This window comes from Xiphophorus hellerii, chromosome 13 (assembly GCF_003331165.1).
Source record: "Xiphophorus hellerii strain 12219 chromosome 13, Xiphophorus_hellerii-4.1, whole genome shotgun sequence".
In the NCBI taxonomy this organism is placed as follows: Eukaryota; Metazoa; Chordata; class Actinopteri; order Cyprinodontiformes; family Poeciliidae; genus Xiphophorus; species Xiphophorus hellerii.
The window spans coordinates 15,806,204-15,826,606 of NC_045684.1; the positions used below are offsets into that span (position 1 = coordinate 15,806,204).

General features: G+C 40.3%; 2 protein-coding genes across 2 annotated transcripts; one reads left to right on the forward strand and one right to left on the reverse strand.

The window, feature by feature from the left end:
- Positions 1-249: 249 nt before the first annotated feature.
- Positions 250-4,562, forward strand: hey1 (hes-related family bHLH transcription factor with YRPW motif 1). The gene is made up of 5 exons (XM_032581676.1): positions 250-444; positions 529-604; positions 704-787; positions 907-988; positions 2,807-4,562. Exons 1-5 carry the CDS (start codon positions 359-361, stop codon positions 3,475-3,477), a joined length of 999 nt encoding a protein of 332 aa, XP_032437567.1. The 5' UTR covers positions 250-358; the 3' UTR covers positions 3,478-4,562.
- Positions 4,563-6,782: 2,220 nt separating this feature from the next.
- stmn2b (stathmin 2b) lies at positions 6,783-20,265 on the reverse strand. The gene is made up of 5 exons (XM_032580335.1): positions 20,099-20,265; positions 11,696-11,791; positions 10,921-11,093; positions 10,193-10,384; positions 6,783-8,352 (listed from the first exon to the last, which is right to left on the reverse strand). Exons 1-5 carry the CDS (start codon positions 20,115-20,117, stop codon positions 8,293-8,295), a joined length of 540 nt encoding a protein of 179 aa, XP_032436226.1. The 5' UTR covers positions 20,118-20,265; the 3' UTR covers positions 6,783-8,292.
- Positions 20,266-20,403: the final 138 nt, after the last annotated feature.

Consider the following 20,403-nt stretch of genomic DNA (forward strand, 5'->3'; position numbering starts at 1 on the left):
TATTGAGATTTTTTTGCAAGTCCAAATATGTGGTCATAGTTTTATTTCGCTCATGACCATCAAAATAGTTCCCCGAGTGAGACGTCTGAACTTTTATTCCCCTCTCAGGTCTCTTCGAGAGGCACTGGTGTGCTGGCGTATGCTTGGCCACAACTGCCCTGCCAATCAAAGTGCAGGCGGCTTTGCGATTGGCTTCTTCGAGCACTAAGCCCCGCCCCCGCTGGCGGGCAACACAGTTGAAATGACACCGTGGGAACGCCGAGCGCTTCAAACAGAGGCGCTTCGGACGAACCTGTGCATACGCACGTCTGGCAGACCCGAGCGACGCACCGAGGGGAAATACTCTGAAGCCGTAAAGATGAAACGGAATCACGATTTTAGCTCATCGGACAGCGAACTGGATGAAACTATCGAAGTGGAGAAAGAGAGCGCAGATGAGAATGGGTAAGAATTTCATCCCCGAATTAGGTCAGACAGCTTTTTAGGTAATAAAGTTTTCCTAAAATTCCGTTTGTTTTACTACTTTAGGAACATAAGCTCTCCTCTCGGGTCCATGTCTCCGACAACATCAACTCAGGTGCAGGCGCGGAAAAGACGCAGAGGAGTAAGTCAATCAGATTTGAGAAAGTCATCAAATCGTTTTATATATATATTGATGCGTTAGGCAGCAGACTGATGCCTAACAGTCTTATTAATTTGTCAGATCATAGAAAAGCGGCGCAGGGACAGAATAAACAACAGCTTGAGCGAGCTCCGCAGGTTGGTTCCCAGCGCCTATGAGAAACAGGTGAGTGCACTAGCAATGCTTTACTAGACATTTAACAACTATAAAATGCTTCAGATATGCTGTGTGTGGGTTGTTTTTAAATAAAAAAATAATATAAATTGCCCCCTTCCATACTCTAGGGTTCAGCCAAGCTTGAAAAAGCAGAAATTTTGCAGATGACTGTTGATCACCTCAAGATGCTTCATGCTGCTGGAGGCAAAGGTAAAAGCATAACCTCATTGTACTTATTGGTCTGTTGCAGAGCCAATCCAAGACTGTGTGGGACCCCAATAACTGAATTTTATTTTCAATGCCTTCCTTAACTTGATCAACAGGTCCCATCATGTCAACTTCAAATGTTTAAATGTTTTGTGCATTATAACTTAATTCATATATTGTGTCCTGTTCTGGCAGCCGAGGCAGATAGTACCAGTCAGAAAAATAATCAGGGTTTATTTCCATTTTAGTTATTATATTGACTAGGATTTCTCTGTCAAGGTTATTTTCTTTTTAATTAGTGCAGAGAATAAGCAAATACATAAAACCACAGACATGGAGGTAATGTTTGAAATACCATATAAAAATATACACTGGTGGGTCTGGTTGCCTTGCTGTGTCAGTGTAATATTTGCTGAACAAAGGGGCGATAAAATGTGATTTCCCCTTTTGCATGGAGCGCTTTAAAAAAGAATATGGCAGGTCTTGTCTGGTTCAGGCAACAAACTGGTCAGGGTGCAAGAATGATAAAGTAAAAAGGAACAGTCAGGAGTAAAACAAACTAGATAGAAGCAACCGGGGAAATTATGACATCACTTAATAAACAAAGTGTAATAATGCTGTTGTAAAATCAATTTATATGTGGCATAAAGATAAAACCTGGTATACATATTTTGAGACATTAAATATACATATATATATATATTCTTAGGGTTTATGAAATTCAGTTGTTGTTTCCAGAGCAGAGAGGTTGCTATGCCCTTAATAGAGAATAGTGCTTCTTGAATGCTGTCTTGGTTTTTCACAAAGTTAATCCTGTATAACAGTTTTAGGGAAAGCCAGTTATTCCAATTTTACATTCTTTTCAATAGTTTGTTAAAACATATTCAACTTAATAAGAAAGTTGAAGTGTAAAAACAGTTAGAATGCTTTCAAAAACATGAACTTCTTAAAGTTCGTGTTATTCATGTTCATGTCAAGAAATATTTTCAGACTATTTATATTGATTTATTATGTTTTAATACAAGTGTTACAAGTTCTGTTTACCACAACATATGTAATGATCAGATCTCCAATTTTGGTAAAACCAAGCTAGACATTTGACTAGACTTTGAGACTGGCATGTGGTTTTGAGAGTAGCATGTATGAAGATATTAATTATTCACATTAGAAGCACAGACAGTAATCTTCTAGTCTTGTAGTTAATGAATTTATACCTTTACCTTAATTTTGAGACTTCCAAAAAGTTGCCAACATTTCCAAATTCAGCCTGTTCCATGACTGACAGAGGTTGAAAGTTCAAAACAATGAAACAGAGCACCTTTGATGCAATATGTTCAACCTTCCTGTTACCTGCTCTCTCCTAGCCTGACTGAACCAGAGACACGTCTCAATATTTGTGGGCATCTTGTAAACGATTTTGTGTTCTTAGCCTATTAACAACTTCCATACGATTGCTGTTGTCAACACCTCCTGGTGCATTCACTCCTTGAAAAAAACGTCTGATCTTTACTATTTCAGAGCAACTGGTCATCAAGCTTCTCTTTCCAGTCATAGAAAGTTTTTTTTCGGTGCATATCAAATTGCCAATGATAGTTTCCTTCATACAAAAATACATTTGTATGAAAATTACGATACACGTACAAAAATACATTTGTATTTTTGTACGTGTATCGTAATTTTACGCAAGTTGCCTCTTGGATGGGAGTCTTGGTTTGCCTAAAGGCGAGGGCATGATTACATGTGACAGAGCCTCTCTTTAGTTATGTGGAAACTTGTTTGGTGGTGTAAAATTTAAGTGGTTTTCTTTCCTCATCCCCCCAGGTTACTTTGATGCCCATGCCCTGGCGATGGATTACCGTGGTTTGGGTTTCAGGGAGTGCCTGGCTGAAACCGCCCGCTATCTCAGCATCATTGAGGGCCTGGACAGCACAGACCCTCTGCGAATCCGCCTTGTCTCTCATCTGAACAACTACGCCAGTCAGAGAGAGGCTCACACCGGCCTGAGTCACCTGGCCTGGGGTTCTGCTTTTGGTTCCCCTCCTGCCCACATTGCGCATCCCATCCTCCTCCAGCACCAACAGGGGGCTCCTTTGGCACCTCTATCCCGCAGCACCACCAGTAGCCCTCATAATCCTCTGTCGTCCACGTCTTCTTCCTCTCCCTCCTCCTCCACCTCGCCCACATCCTCCTCGCTAGTCGCAGAGACTCATGTGCCTGGCAGACGCAGCGACAGCGCCACCCCGCTCTCGGATCAGGGTCCAATCAGGATCCCGTCCACCTCTTCTGCTCCCACCACCGTTCTGCACCCGGCCCTGGTTCCGTCGTCAGCATCCAAGCTCTCTCCTCCCCTTCTCTCCTCACTTTCAGCTTTCCCCTTCGCCTTCAGCGCCTTCCCGATCATCTCCCCTACCACTGCCATCAGCCCCCCGGCTCAGAGCGCCAGTGTGGGCAAACCCTACAGACCCTGGGGCATGGAGATAGGAGCTTTCTGACTCAAATAGCACGACCTGCTTACACAGACTCGTTTCACTTCCCAACTGAGCCGGACTCAAGGGCAAGACTTTATGTTCCCTGCTAAGAAAGTGTTATGTCTTTTCTATTTTGATGATATCCCACAGAGGAGAGTAAAAGGTTTATACATTTAGTTTTTTTATATATATAAATGAATAAAAATACAAGTAAACATCAACAAAAGGGATTTGTTGAGCTGATTGATCCCTCTTCAGTAGCTTCACCCTCTTGTTGTCAGCCAGTCAGAAAGGGCTTTTTCAGATGCTCAATAGGTTCCTTGGTGAAAACAACCCCATCTGCCCCCTTTGTTGTTTTCCTGAGTTGCATGAAGATGACTGGATGCCCTGGCTGCAGCGGGGAGGGACATGACATAACCCCATCCTCACCCCTCTTTTTACGACAATTTATGGGGCGTAATAACTAAAACCAGGTGTCTGACTAAATACTCCGAACTAAAGCTTGAATACCAGCTTGGCTCCAACTAATCATACGCTGCACTGTTGCCCAAGCCGTCTTCCTAACTTATGTTTCCGTTCTATAGTGAATTCTCACATTCGTCTTTCTCTGATGTAAACGAGGCTAGGTTCATTCACCATACCTCCAAGTTATTTACATACTTTGTTTAGTATTACAGCATCGACAATAAATGTATTAGAAAAACTCAACTCAGTTTCAATGAAGCATGACCACATGATTGTTCAGAATGGCATTTAGGAATGTTTCTGCATCATCTTGCATTGATATTTTGTAAATTAAGACTATACTTGTTGTTTTTTTTTCACCTTGTCTCCAGTTATCTTTGTACATTTATTTGTTGAGTGTTACATTGTTGCCAATGATAATTCTGAAGCCCTTTAAGTCAAATCAGTTTCAAAGAAACAGGATCGCATAATTGTTGAAACGGCTCGTGTTGTAGACATTTTTTTTGTGTGTGTCCTCACTTTCAGCCTGTATGGTTTATGGTTGTACAAAGCACAAACAAGCGCCAATAAATTAGTTGTCAGTTTTCCATTTCTGTTACTGCTGTTCATGACATGTTCCCTGCAATAAACCATTCATTCTGGTAGATGTTGTTGATTTATTGTTGTTTGCCCAAGTGTGTGTACATTATGGAGTGTGTGTTTGCTTGTTGATGCTCGCTGTTGTTTTTCCCAATGACTGTGAACGTGTGTGTGTGTGTGTGTGTTTGTTTTCATGTGTGTGCAGTATCGGCGGCCGGTATAAGATGCGGCTGCTTGTTTCTCTCAGCGGCCCTCTGTGTGTGCACAGGAAACCATTAACAAGGCGGGGATATCCTGGACAATAGCAGGCCCGGCCGGACCCGTGCGCTCCGTGGGAACTGGAGGAGGGAAAGAAAAAAAGAGAGGAGGATGGCAGGAGTAGGTGAGGGAAGGAGGGAGGGAAGGAAAGAGGAGAAAGAAAGAAATCAAAGGTGGGAGCAGAAGTGAGGGGTTGTGAGAAAGGAAGTCCAAAAGCGAAGAGTTTTGTCTCTTTGCCATCATTTCAGGCTGGACCAGCTGCTCCTTCTGTTCTCAACCCGGACACACCATCCCTTCTTTTTCTGGATTAAGATCTTGCCAATATTCAACCAATTCCTTGTTTTTTTTTCAAATACAAACTTTTTCCCTTTGGTTTTTCATACTTAAATTCATATTTAATAAGTCAGATTTTTGTTGTTGAACACTTGTGTTTTGTCTCCCTCTACTGGCCATAAAGCCTTCTTCCTCGGAAATCAGAATAACTTTGATTAATTAATGGAGGCCATAAGCAAAGTACACTGTAGTTGCTATGACAGTTATTACAAACAATTAAAGTCAGAGGTTTACATACGATGATATACAACATAAATGTCTGTAATTTGGGACTTTTGTGGGTTACTTATGCTATTCTTTGCCAAAAGTACCGGCAAAACAACACACAGCTTCAGTCGTTTAGAAAACACAAATTAGATACAAAAGTTGGAATTTATTGTTGATTATTATTTCTTCAAGGTCACAAATGTACATATTTACATTTGGTCAACCAGTTGATTTTGTTCGCTTTGCTATAAATATTGTTTTGTGGTCTCTTTAAATTTGTTTTCCCTGTATTAACAAAAGGTCATAGTAAATATAACCTATATAAACTCAATAGTATATATACTTCATATATAATTTGGTAATATAACTATGCATTCAGCTCAATTAGATCAACTTTAACCTGAAGGTCTGACTCGACTCAAATGTTTATTTTTTACAAGACTAACGATGACTGAATAGAAACACAGAGGGCTTAACTAAAGCCAAACTTAGGAGGTAACGTATTGTACTACACTACGTAGCCTATGATGTCTTCTTCTGGGAACTCTTAGATAAACGTAGATTTGATCTGCAGTGACATCATCTGTTAAGACTTGGTACTGCAGTAAAAATATAGCAGACTACAAAAGCTTAAGGCTGCATCGCCTTCATGTCCAAATTCTTCATGAGTTTTCTGCCATGCTTGAGAATGAACCATTTTCCAAAATGTTTGTAGAAGCAATACATGTGACCATGGAAGAGAGTGGGGCAACTTAACTGATTTGGAAAGGTGCAGCAAATTATTTTGGCAATAAGTATCTGGATACTTATTGAACATTTATCCCAAAAATGTTTGAATAAGTGTCCCTCAGTAAGTTTTAGAGAAACAACAGATTTTGTTCAAGCTTTTATCAATCTTGCTAAAATTGCATTTTAAGTATTTTAACATAAATATAATCTGTTTTGTTGTAACATAACAAGAGCTGCAAAAATTCTGCTGAACCCATAGATAAATCTGACTCTTATCTATAATACTAAAATGTACTAAACTACATTAATCTGGATTACTTTTGTATAATTGGATATGTTTGTAAACTGGGGCTGTTATGAATTTTATTTTTATTTTTTTTGCATAGCAATTTGAATGTACTCCTTGTGCATGCTTGGGTTCTTTCTGGGAACTCCAGCTTCTACTCATAATCCAAAAACATACATGTTGGGATAATTGGTCTCTCTAAATTTCCAAGTGAGTGCATGGTTGTTTGTTCTATATGTCTCTGTGTTTGCCTTGTGATGGATTTATAATCTGTAGTCACCAGCCCCCACCCCAAACATTAAAAAATGGATAGATGATTTTCCCTGATTGCTGAAGAAATAGATGGTTTGGTATTTGTTCCTGAGCCAGTGGTCAGACAACCGTTAATGAAGAAGCACATAAATATTCTGCAAAGTCACAACTGGAAATGTGTATTTAAATTTTTTTTGAAAGAAATCACTCTCAAAGCCAGTTTTATTCACTGAACCCCAAATCTTTATTAACCACTGCTTGCTCACAAAGATATACGTGGAAGAGGAGGAAACACACAAATGGACGGAGGAGAGAAAGAGAGTCAGGAAGGAAACTAACTGCCTGTGTCTAACTTTCTGACAATCGTTACACGCTGTATTGTTGTTGGTTTTTATATCTAAACATATCAACACACTAACTACCTGGTCTCTGTGCAGTTCACTCACACACCCACTCACACACATCTACGGGCCAAGTGTGCGTGTGTGACCATCCAAGCACCCGTCGTTGCAACTCATTCAAGTTTACTCTTAGAAATACTATTTCTATTGATCATTAATGCATTCATGCCTCTTATGGCTTAAATATCTTCATTGTGCCAGTATTTGCTGTGTTTCAGGGGAAAGTTGAATGATGGTATGAAGAGAGAGAAGTCAGAGATATGTTTTTTTTTTCTAGTACGATTAAACTGAACAACTGGAGATTGCTGAGCTCCAGCATTATAATGATAGACCCATACTTTAACAGAGGTGCTGTATGCAACATTGGCATCCGAGGATGTAACGGCGCCATTTCTGAGGGAAGCTTTATGAGATTAACGGTGCATGAAAGGTATTTTCCTGTGCTGTGTGGAGAGCGTGTGAGTGATTTCACGGCCTACGTGTGTGTGTGTGAAAAAGAGAGATGGAAATGAAGTGAAGGAGGATGAGGATGGGCTCATTAAATGCTATCGTGTTCTCCTGCAGTACAGTCACTACCTATTTTCACAGGAGCAGATGTGCGGAAACAGCTGGCAGTCCCCCACAAAAAAGCCAGCCTGCAAGAACCAGCAACACCACCGTTCCTTTTGGCGACCTTCCTGCGAATGTGGCCCCGACTCTGCACCCCGCTCGTGCATGCAGGCTTTTGTGGTGGGGAGGCGCAACCTGTTCACAGCAAAACATCAGCTAGCTGGCAAACTCACAACAAACACCTAAGCTTGTTACCACACGAGAGAAACCTAAAACAAACATTCTCAGGCTGAAATGAGAGGGGGGAAAAAAGTGAACAGATCATTACATCCATTTATATATTTTATATAAGCAGGGAGAAGAAACCTATATATAAAAATGGCACACTGCAATCAATACTTTTGCTGCTTGTATCGGACTGTATATAACAAAAAAGAAGTATTTACAAAAAAACGCTTGTCAGATGTCAATTGGATTTTTTTCTTCATGTTTGAACAAAAACATTCATTTTTTAAAGGATAGGAAATGATAGTTTTCCTCCTTTCTTTTTTTTTTTTTTTAAACATTTTTGCAATCCTTTCCACCCCCAACCCTATTTGAATCTCCCGCTATCTCAGGGTGGCGTTTCTTCAAAGTTTCATAGCAATACAAGAGGGGGGTGGGTATGTCAGGGAGACGGGTGGAGAGGTGTGGACATGTAGGACGAGGTGGGGAGGGAGGTGTTCCTCGGACGGGAGGTGGTGACTGAAGGTGGGGGTGTATGGAGGCTGTCGGGGCCTCTCACGGCATCAACTCTTCTCTCAGCTCCTTGTTCCTGCGCACCTCCTGAGCATGCCTCTCCTGGGGAAATTTAAAAAAACAGCAAAAAAAAAAAAAAAAGATTTTAGTGGGTTTTTTGTAGCTTTTGTGGTGCAAATGTGTCCCTACAGGTGGAACACATTTTGGCATTTGGTTGTAGCAATTACAAATGTCAGAGTTTTATCGGGATTTTATCAGGTGGACCTGCACAATTAAGCACATAATTATAGAATGGAAGGGCAGTAATGCATTTTGTTACTCGGGAAAATCACAATATTGTGTGATTTTTACTCAGCATGACCCTTTTCTTTCCAAGACAGTTCAATTTCAATAAAATTTGAATGGAGATCATGACATCCAAAGAGCATCTATATAGATTTTCAATTGGATATACTGTAGGTCTGGACTTTGACTGGGCCATTCTGAAACATGAATGTGCTTGGATCTAGGCCAACTTTCAGGTTGTTTCCTCCAGGAATTTATCTCTATTTAGCTCTATTCATTCCCATCAACTCTGACTAGTTTCTCTGGTTTACTAAAAAAAAAAAACATCTCCACATCCTCATGCTGCCACGATCATGCTTCACAGTGGCGATAGTGTGTTCAGACTGAAGTCTATTGTTGGTTCGCTGTGTTTTTATTTTCATCAGTAAAAATATGAAAACATGTATGATTTTCCTTCTACTGTGCTAGTACTAATATCCCAATAAGACTCACTGAAGTGGTATGAATACTTTTGCAAGACACATCACTCCAGTCTTATTATCTGTTCACTAGCCTCCCGTCCAACTCCGGATGAATTTTACAGTTTTGTTGGTTCATTTTAAGGATTTAAATTAATTACCCCACAACACTGAAACAATCATAATTATCATCATCTCAAAAATCTCCCAAGTGAGAAACTCAGTTTAAAACAATGACAGTACAACAATAAACAGAAAACTCACATCAAACATCCCACTCAATACAAACCATTACCAGCCACCAACCAAAACTAATCTCATCAACAACCACACAATGAAAAGTTGTGCAGCAGAAGAAATTAACTCATGTTGATCTGGATTTTTCAGCAGCAGACCTAAGTCTGAGAAATAAATTCCTCTTCATAAACTTTAAAATGTTTTCTTTAAGACTCATCTGAATTACTAGAAGTAAATAAAGTTTTATACTAAAACTTACTGTGATTTTCTTTTTGTTTTATTTTTATTTACATATCTTATATTTTGCAATTACTCTAATTAAAAGAATTTTTAAATCCATTTTAAAGTATGCTTCAGCTTGGTTGGGAATTTTCATGTAAGCCATCCAAATGAAATTGACTTTTCACTTATTGAGTTCTTCCTTGAACTTCTTTAGACAGAGCGCCCTCTGCTGGTGGTCTCCACTCAGTTCTCTTTCTTATCTGAAAAGCCAATTAACAGACCATGTAAATAATCTAATAGTCACACTAACAAACTTCTAGTAAGAATAGTTAGCATACTTTTATTTACAAGCAATTGAAAATAAATGTTCTAGTTGTATGATATACATTTATTTTTGACAGCAACACCTTCTTGTAATTTTCTGAAATGATCTGAATCAATAGTTATTCAGGCTTTTTGAAGGACTTCCCGGTTTCTTTGGACTTTTGGCTGCTTTTCATTATATTTTTCTTGTGTAGTTCTTTTACCTCAAACAATATTGGAGGAGGAAAGTGGACAACAGACAAGAAAAAAAAAACCCGGATGACCATGATCTTCTATCTGTGTGCTACTTTTCCAGGGTTTACCTCGCCTTACTGCTGCAACATCCTACCACCCTGAAAATAATTTTCCTGTCTTCCTGCGTGAATCTTCCCTAGTTTTCCATCCCACATTCTTCTTTTGACTCCCTTCCCCCTCACCCTCTCCTGCAGGCGCTCCATCATGGCCGCCAGGTAGGCCTGCCGGTTCTCCTCGATCTGCTCCATCTTCACCTGCAGCTTCTCCTCAGCCATGCGGCTGAAGTTGCTGTTCTCCTCCATGGCCTTCAGCAGCACTTCGCGCTCGTGCTCGCGTTTCTCGGCAAGGATCCGGAGGATCTGCGCCTCCTGGGACTGAAAGAAGAAGAGAGCGATGAGAACGGGAGGATTCAGATCAATACCATGACAGGACCTTGCTGAAAACCACTCACAGATCTCAGAAGACGAACATGAATCAGTGACTAACAAGGTCGGAATAAATGAGTAAAACTACAGAAAGTATTTCACTTTGTATGCCTTCCTTTCTTTCTCAAAATGCGATCTAGAGTATCTGCTGTGATTTCTAAGTATTCTAGTGAAAATCTAGCAACAAAGAAATCAATCAAGCAGTCGTATTGACTGGAGGATGATTATATAATTGATTTGTTGATGGATTACCCCTGGTACTAGGTGCTCATTGTATTGACGTTTGAATCAATGAGATGCAGGAATTAGCTCACAATAGATGGGATGTTTTTAATTCATCCGGAGTTGTTGTTTGACATTCAGCGAATTTTTATGAGATTTGAAGTAGATTTAGCTGAATGTCCAGTATCAAGACATTTTTATTTACTGAAGCAAAGCGATATTTGGCATCTGGCTGCAGCCATAACGACAGGAAGTCTCCTTACTCTCCTCCTGTCCTCGGCCGCCTCCAGTTTCTTCTGGATGTCCTCCAGGGAAATGTCCCTCTTTGGGGGGCCGGTGATGCAGTGAGCCACATCAGATGTAGGAGAGGGCGGCTTTAGGATGACCTCAAAGGCTTGACCTGATGCACGCTTGTTGATTGGCTTGATGTCCATGTCTGCAGGAGCATTCATTAAACGGAAAGACTGTCACCTGCTGCCTTATGAATTTTAACTCAAATCTGTTTGCTTATAGGAATGGGCTGGTATCAAGGTATAGCACGGCCACTGAAAGTTTCAGATTCAAAACAGCTAATATTTTCTATCATAGTGACCCTACTGTTTGAAGGAACAGGAGGGACACAAAATCCTCCTGTTATTTTCCATTAATCATGTCCAACTTGTGTTTAATTTGCCAAATGATTCTCGTAGCTTCTCACAGCACTGCAGTGCTTCCAGAGTGCATCGTCTTTCATGCAGTGCTGCCCCTCCCCCAGCCAGATTCTGCTCTTCCATTTCAAGTTTGATCAAAGACTGGTTTCCCTGACAAAACTGTAATTACTCACAGTATTTTAACTGTAAATAAAATATCTTCCTTGCAGTAGGAATAATATCTCCACTTCTATTTTTTTAAGAAAGCTATTCAATTCTGCTACATTGTTTTGTTTTATATTTTTGTGTAATTCCATGAAAACCGTGGTAAATATACCATGCGAATCTCATGCCAGCCCATGCCCATTCACTGAAGATGAGAATGTTTCCTGTGAGGATTCCCTCCTACCTTCAAAGTCCCCCAGAATGTTTTTGCGGCTCTCGGGGTACAGACAGGAGCATATGAGAGAGAGGACAGAAATCTCCTTCATCTTCTCCTTGTAAGCTGAGGAGATAAATGGAGGAATGATTGTTTTCTTATCGTGTGCAGATCCAGCTGTGCTCCTCATGTATGAACAAGGAGGCGATATTAACCCAGTAACACAGAAAAAGATGAAACATTATTAACCTACTTTCATGCCAAAAGACCTTTGATGTAAATACGAAGACTTTTTCTATTCAGAGAAAGAAAAACCTCCTCATCAAAGCATGTCTGATGCAGCTGAGTTGCTTTCATCTCCCTTTGTCTTCCTTGCAAAGAAAGTGTGATGGATGCCTCCTCACTTGGCCTAATTTCCCTGTACAGCTTCGATGTTCCCGTCCCCACAGGATTCGCAACACATCATTGACTATGCATTTTATTTTGATGTATTATTTATTGATGCTGCCAGTGCCATCGCCCCTTTAAATCCTGGCAAATTCTCTTGTTAATGCAACCAAAGATCAGAGATAAGTCACTTAAAAACAACAAAAAAAGACAGTATTTTATGTATATTCCCAATTTAGTTTCGATGATCCGTTTTGAGGTTTGCTTATCCGCGCTAGGCAGCAGCCTAGCTCTTCATGTCGAGGCTGTTTCTTTGTCATAAAAGTTAATAAAGCTGGCAGCAATTCTAACTGGCTGGATTTGGCAACATGCAGACAGCTTAGTGGAGAGGAATGAAGTGACTAAAAGGGAACACAGACAAAAAAAAAAGAAGAACCCCAATAACCAACCTTGTCTAACCTTGTTTTACATATTATTGTCTTTTTGGCATCTGTTTTACTTGTTAATGTAGAATCAGCAGCAGCAGGGAAAGAGTAGAATAGATCTGCTTGTTAAACAGATCTATTCTTGTTAAACATTCTGTTTCCATCGATTACAATTTCCTTAAAATCTGTGCTCTAAATATGCAGAATGATACTGTGGCACAAAGTATGAGAAATACATCAATCAATGTATTTAAATGAAGGGCATAAAATACCCAAAGCTTTTTTAAGCTTTCTCTTTTATTGTAAGTTGTCTTCTCAACTCAGCGGTCTTCCTTTCGGTTATCCGAATGTCACAAAAGGTATCCATCAAGGCCTTGCATATGTACAATGATTTTTTTTTTGTTTGTTCACTTTTTACATTAATAAATGTGCCAGAATGTTATTAATGTATCCTTGATGATACATTTGTTTATTGCCATGTAAACACAGTGGCCCTGGTATTTGATCATCTGCAGGTTGCATTACATATTATTCAGTCACATCTGTTCTGCATGAAAGATGCTGATATAAAAGTTTGCTATTTTCAAACAGAAAGAAACTCCAACCAATTCTTCCTGGTATCATCTAAATATATTTCTAAAATATTTTATCGATCTAAAACTTTCTTGAACGTGCATCGTTGCACATCGTTGAGAATATTCAAATGAAAAAATGTTTCATAACTCTTTTAAAGATATAAATTGTGTTTTTCCTTTAATATAAAAGAACAACATTTTGCAGCCAAATGGGGTCACAACTGAGTGGATTTGGCAACATGCGGCCTGTTTAGTGGTGAGGAAAGATGTGCTTCAGAGAGCAGACAGAGAAAACAAATACAGGGAACAACCAACCTTTTCTAACCTTGTTTTTTTTTGGCATCTAAAATACTTTGCTGTGTGGATTTATCAGCAGTCTCTGCAGGGAAAAGGTGGAACAATATCTGCAACACACTGCAGGTTATTAAACATTTCCGCTCTCTCAAGGCACCCTGCACCATACTGCAAGATCTGCATGCCAGCTGTCACAGAACAGCATCATCCATCATCAGAGCACAAGGCCTGCAGGGCTGAAATATGGCACTTTTGATTCATGATTTGCAGCAGGATACAGTAGCAAGGGCAGAAGTTAGATTTACAGTGAAGAAGCAATACGGTTAGTGGGTTATTAATCGGAAATCTCCTTCTTATGTGCTTATTTGCAGCTCTCTGTGTCTCACTTTCTGCCCTGCAGACAGGCAGACGCCCCAGTAATGTGATGAACTCTCACATGTAGCTTTCACTACTCTCTGATGGTCTTGTTAACCTCTTCCCTGAGGAATACGTGGGAGATAGTGAGCACAACAAGGGGAAATTAAAACTTTGGAGAAGAAAGGAACAAAGAGGAACACAGACTGGGGTTAAAATGGAAAAGAAACAGAGTTTCCTTTTATTGAGGTTATGGAAATGAAGCCTAGGCGCAAATTCAAACTGGAAGACTCTCTAGCCCCACCTGCATCATCCAATCGGCGCGTCTCGCTCATCGCCGTCTACCTATCAACGCTGGACCAAGCCACGTCACGGCCAATCACCAACCAAGCTCTAGTTGATAAGGACCTCCATCCATGGCATCTTCTGCTTTCCAGCTGCGTTCAATCCTCCTCCACCCCTTCTCCACCTCCACTCTCCCGGCTCTCCACGCACACATCATCCACCGACCTCCACCACCAGTCTCGGGGCCCCAGGGGATGACATTTCTAACCTACATCAGGAATGCTCATCCGAGCTTACTGCAATTCACAGCTCGATGTCCTCAGCCGGGACTCGAGTGCCAAAGAACTTTAATTCATGTTTGTCAATAAACCTTTTTAATTGCTGTCTTTCTCCATCTGAGTCTCTCCAGATTGAAATGAGGAAACCGCTGCTGATGGTCTTTACACTGACACTGACACTGGTTTGATTTGAAGAGGAATCACAAACAGACTCAGCCAGGAGTGACAACCCCTGAGGAATATCTGCCATAGTTGGCTGCCCCCAAGACAGCCTAATGGAAACAGCCACCTCAGGTGGAAAGCACTTCTGTCTGTAATTAGCGGATTGCCCTGTTTCCGTTGATTACGTGGGGGGGGGAGTGGCTGAGAAACATTTGAAGGGCCGTCAGCGGCTCGTTTAGAAGCTGTGTTTCTGTCAAGACTCCAGCAGCCATTTTCTAACACCCTGTTGACATCTGAGACCGTTAACAATTCAGTTAATTATTTTTGATCATTTATGGGGCTTTTAAAACATTTGAATATAACTAATATTTTTTTTCCACAATCAATTAATCTGCTGATTATTTCAATAAACATTTAGCTTCAGATTTAAGCAAATGTCCTTAAACCAGTACATCTTTGGTCCAGATTAAGGCTCTCTTTTGACCCTTTGCTGTTGTTCTTATGCACCTCCCTGCACGGGTTTAACACCCCACAGCAGCTCCAAAGCTGCGTGCACACAGATTTGGTGTGCACGCCCTACTCCCATACTATTCCCAGGAAGGAACGGGATTTTAACTGGGAATTTCCACATGCTCTCCCTCTATAATTCATGTTTAGGACATGCTTTGGACATGTTTAGAAATGTAGCAGCTATGTGAAACTAAGTAAAATTGATAATTTGAAAGTTATTTTTCAAATATTATTTAGTATTTAGGTTGGTTTTTTTCTTTTTTGCCTAACCCAACCCAAATACTAAATAATCATTAAAGTATTTAATATACTTTAATGATTATTCAATAATTTCTGCTGCATTTTTCATTTCTAGGGTCACATGAAATGTAAACTAGAGTTCTTTGCAAGTGCATCAATCCAGTTTGAGGGAAAAAATATTCGGCAGTTTAATCGTTAGTCTGTAATAACAATTGTGATAAGTTTGAATTTGAATGTTCATGAATATTTAATTGATCAGTGTGCCTTTCTCTTCCCAAACACTAGGAGTCGCCACTGATGAAATAATACTCCTACACTGCAGGAATGAGAACAGAAGAATCTTATCTAAATATTCACAGACTTTTGACTGATTTGTGACATGAATTTCTCATTCCAGATCATTTTACTGATATAAACATTTGCAAACAATCCATCTAATTGCGGCTGCTCTTCTAATACTCTTGTATCGTAGCTGTGTCTATGAATCATGACAAACTGGTTAATCTGTAAAAAAAAAAGAGTGATTGGGTTAGCCAGAAGTTGGACCCCAAATCATAATTCTACTTAAGGCTCCATAAAACCTTCAAACTGTTGAAATAACCTCAGTAAGAGAAAAATATTATGCAGCGAAAACTACAATGATATAAAGTTCAGTTCCTCCAGCACGTAAACTCAAAAATTACTTGAGCTGTAATCTTATTTCATTTCATTTGTAGCCTCTGAGGTGAGGTTTTAGTATTACCCTGTCAAAGCAAATTTAATTTCCGAACATTTTACACAATAGATACTTAAAATGAGCTGAAATGTCTCCCCAGCTCTCATTTTTATAATGTATCCATAATCCAAAATATATGAAGTTCCCCATGGAACAAAATCTATTAAAGTGCCACTGCATGTCTCTTAATAAGCAGTGTATTATAACGCATCCTCCTTAGATCAGACACATAAAAATGACAAATGACCCTCAGTGACAGAGCAACACAGAAAGTGTTCGAACACATGCACATGGTCACATTCCCGTTCCCGGGCTGAGATGGGATGAAGTGCTGTCAGACAGGGATGATAACATTTTTAATGATTCTCTCTGCTTCCCACAGGCAGTTCCAACCAGCCAGGTCAGCATGTCTGCGCCTCACTTCCCATCTTGACCACTGATGCACCCATCAAAGAGCACTACCGCTTCCAATCCATCAACCAAAAAGCCCGGATCATCAATATCCTCAGAGAGCACCGCTCTCGCTTTGGCACTTTCTGCAGCCCCTGTCCTCCATCTCATCTGTTGCTGATGTTTTCTCACTTTTTTTTCATCATTTTTAATATTTGTCACCCTCAACCCCCCTCTTTTACGCGTTTCCCTTTGTCAGCACAAACCGCCACACCTGCATTGGCTGTTTTCCCATCTTTCTTTCCCCTCTACTTCTGCCTCCATCTAATCTTGCAGAACCCACCATTACTAAAGGGATTTTTACAGTCACTTTGAGTAATCTAACCATAAAAGGCATACAACAAACATGCAGCATTGTTCATTAGGCCCTTAGGCCCCCCTGGGTGCTGTAGCTTTCACAGCACTGTGGGTTTGAGGACGCCCGTTCAGCGACTTTACAGCAACAATATAAACATGAAATTATGAAGCTATCGCAAGAGCAAACTGGATCGTTAAATGGATCGTTGTGGGACCCAGACAATCAAGGACAGTGAGTGGAGAGCTGGTGATGAGATTCCAGTAATTGAGACTTCCAGTTGGAGTACATATATCTCTAAAGACTCATACATCTACTGATATTTCAGTGAAATAGTCAGTTTGTGGACAGTTTCCTGATAGTTTCCATTGATAGCATGGCATGCAATATGAGGTAACACACCACACTGAACATAGTACCTTAAGACAACATTCTACCACACCAAGCAATTAGATGTTTTCTAAAGTATCTTTCTTGTCGTAAACCATTTTTTCTATTCAATGGTCTTTCTTTACTGTTATTTGAATGTGACAAAAGGTGTTCTCCAAGGCTCTACATTCGGTGATGTAGCTTTCACAGCATTGTGGTCTTGAAGTACATCAAACTGCATAGAGATAGCATTCTCTACATCTAGATAGGATTCTGATAGACCAAGTCAACGTCTACGTCAACGTTCAATTATAAGAACCTTCTGCCACTCTGTTGCACAAAAAGGAGAATCTATACACTGCTCCTTCATTACAAACTGAATTTATATTCCCCTTTCCATCTGGAATGACTTAAATAGGACCTGAAGCTATTAAACTGAAGAGACTAAGACACATTTTGAGTCAATAGACAAAGCATCAATGCATTTCTATGCATTTTATTGAATATTGCCTATTTATAATCTGTCTTGAATCCCCTGTTCCATGAGATTTATCTTGATAAAAGGTTATTCAAATAAAATTAGCTGAGAGCACAATAACCATATATTAATGCTGTTGATTTGCCTGTACAGTCTCTGATCTGAATATTTAGATGTGATAAACATTCAGCAAAACGTCGCCAGCAGGATGGATGTCACCTCCTCCTCCTCTCAGCCTGTCATTAGGAGCAACGGTCATCTAAGACCAGCAATGGGAGTGTGCCGCACAGATCGATGGGACCCAACCGGTGATAAATCAGGATGAGTTACGAACCAGGGGCAGATCATGCAGATATGCCCGTAACAACAATGGTCATAAATACCAATGGGATGAACAATGCAGAAGACTTTTCTATCAAAGGGGTAATTCTGGCTTCTGGTTGTGAGATTCTGTTAAAAAGTGAAGTTAGCTGCAGTAGTAACACTCCTGGTGTCTTCATTTAGTTTACATTCAGATTAGGTTTTCCCAGTGGCAACTCAGGACCAAGTGTGACTTTTACCACATTGAAACTGCCTTTTTTTTTGCCAGCAATATTTCTTTTTAACCATTGCTATGTTGGGATTGTGCAGTTATTTACATTAAAGCTGCTGTTTATATGATAAGTGGATCTAGGATGCTGATCTTAGAAATCTTATAACACATTTCCATTGCAAAGCAGTGTAGCAAGTAAAAGTATCACTTTTGGGGGGACTGCTTTGTGACTTAGAGTTTATTGAGCAGAGATTCAACAACAGATTGTCTTCAGTCAGAGGCTCCTTCAGATCTGATGTAATACTGACCACTACAGGAGAGCTGTCTTTTCCACAGCTTTAACCAGTTATATTGACTATGAAGAAACTTAGTTTGAGTTACTACAACATTTATTAACACAGATTTTAAAAAATGAATTTGAGGCCATTCACAATTTGTGTCTGAGCAAAATCCATGTGGTTCCCTGCATACACATATGGGTTAGGAACTAACCTGAGTTAATACTGAATTAAGATGCAGAGAACATGACCTTTTAATAGAACTCCACTTAAAAAACCCTTATCTATTGATTTTGGGGTGGATATTATTGGATCATTTCCATTGCCAGAAACAAAGGGATTGATTTCTGTAGCCTCAACCTGGAGATAAATGATCACCCTTAATTGGAAATGACAAGTATTTATTTATCATCAACTTAAGTCCTTAGATATCATAATAATAAAATGAATGGTCATAGTAATGATAGAATTAATCTTCATGCAGAATGAAGATCTGCTGCTGTTAGAAAATAAATGCTTACTTAGTTTCTTTGTTTCTTTCTGCTTCACTGCGAAAAAAATTGGTCTAAACGAACTCAGTGACCCACAGAGCGATGACTGGCATCATGGCTGCTTTCCGTGCCCATCCCATTCCGCCTGTCTGCAGTTCAATTCAAGATCATGCAGGAGGAAGAAAAAAGCAGGGAGGAGGAGGAGAAATGAGGAGGAGAGACCGGTGCTTAAGTGTCCCAGAGCTCAGCCATCCCGGACCCTCACCACTGCCCCCCATGCACGCCCCTCCATTACCTGCTCTGCCAACCAGAAAACAAACATTCATGCACTTGAGCACAAACGTTAAAGCTTTCTTTCACTTGTAGCAGCTAAGATTCTGTTTTTCAAGCTGTTGCTTAATAGTATCAAAATAAAGTACAATAAATGTCACAGAAGGCCTGCCTTCCGCCAGCCGTCTCATTTTATTTATTCCTATTTCTAACAAACACTGCCATCTTTTTTTTTTTCCAGAGCATACAGCTATAGAGCAAATTCATCCAATAATCTTCCTAACAGGATTAGGAGTCTAATATTCCTTTTTCAGCGCCAGTCGTAAATTCTTCCCTCGACAGCAGAGTAATTCTTGATAAGGGTGCTCCTTTTTTCCTCCCCCTCTTTCCTACATGTCTGTATATACAGCGGTCACGTAGAAAATGGGTTAAGCAGACACAGACAGTGAGGATGACCCAGTTTTTCTTTAATAAAACGGGAGATTTGTGACGGTGAGACGTTTCACACCCCGGGGAGCGGCTTTTTAACGGAGCGGGGATGTTGGGTGGGGTCGCTGGAGCTGCATTATGCTGCACGGCTCTGAGTCAGGCGGTGAAGGGGGCAGGTGCTGCAGCGACACAACCATGCTTCCATAAAGGAATAACAAAAACAAAAAAATATATTTTTTATTTAGTTACATACATTAATCAGAATGCAGGCTGAATAAGCATATGCGTCACTGACTGAATTTCAGTCCGACCCATATTGATCTGTGTGAAATTTTAAATTGAACAAAATAAAGAAAAATTTAATTATAACAGCTGCAATTTAATTAATACACAAAGATGCCACAATTTCCTAACTTCAACATAAAGAAGTGAGTTGCAGAGTGAGTTTGGCCGCTCCCTCCTGTCAGCCCTCAGCATCCTTTTGTGCCATGGGTGTCGCCACTGCCTCTCACCATCATCACCATCATCACCACCATCATCATCATCATCATCACCCTGAAACCTGCCTCGTTCTTTGATGCCAGGGAAAATATCTGTGAGAAAAATAAGAACTCACCGATTGCGGTCTTAGCCATGTCTGAAGTGTGTCGCTGGGGTGAGTTGGCCGGAGAAATGTGCGTCGGTGTCTGGATGGTGTATCACCGGGTGAAGGGACTGCTGTTAAGGCACTGAGTCAGCAGAGAGAGACGGGGGCTGCCGGTGCGCCTGGTGGTCTGTGCGGAGCTGCAGGAAAGGCAGCGACAAATAGCCAGGACGACACCGGAAGTCTTGATTAAATACTTCAAAATAAAAGCAGATATTTTGTGATTATTATTATTATTATCCCACATTCACAACCTTAATTTAGGCACTATGGTATGG

What these genes read in the sequence shown, in the direction of transcription:
- hey1 (XM_032581676.1), top strand. Translation starts at nt 359, where the DNA reads ATGAAACGGAATCACGATTTTAGCTCATCGGACAGCGAACTGGATGAA. An exon ending in GAGAGCGCAGATGAGAATGG is followed by an intron (nt 445 to 528) that starts GTAAGAATTTCA and finishes TTACTACTTTAG; the next exon opens with GAACATAAGCTCTCCTCTCG. An exon ending in TCATGCTGCTGGAGGCAAAG is followed by an intron (nt 989 to 2,806) that starts GTAAAAGCATAA and finishes TCATCCCCCCAG; the next exon opens with GTTACTTTGATGCCCATGCC.
- stmn2b (XM_032580335.1), bottom strand. An exon ending in CGGCCGAGGACAGGAGGAGA is followed by an intron (nt 10,385 to 10,920) that starts GTAAGGAGACTT and finishes TTCTTCTTTCAG; the next exon opens with TCCCAGGAGGCGCAGATCCT. An exon ending in TGGAGCGCCTGCAGGAGAGG is followed by an intron (nt 8,353 to 10,192) that starts GTGAGGGGGAAG and finishes AAATTTCCCCAG; the next exon opens with GAGAGGCATGCTCAGGAGGT.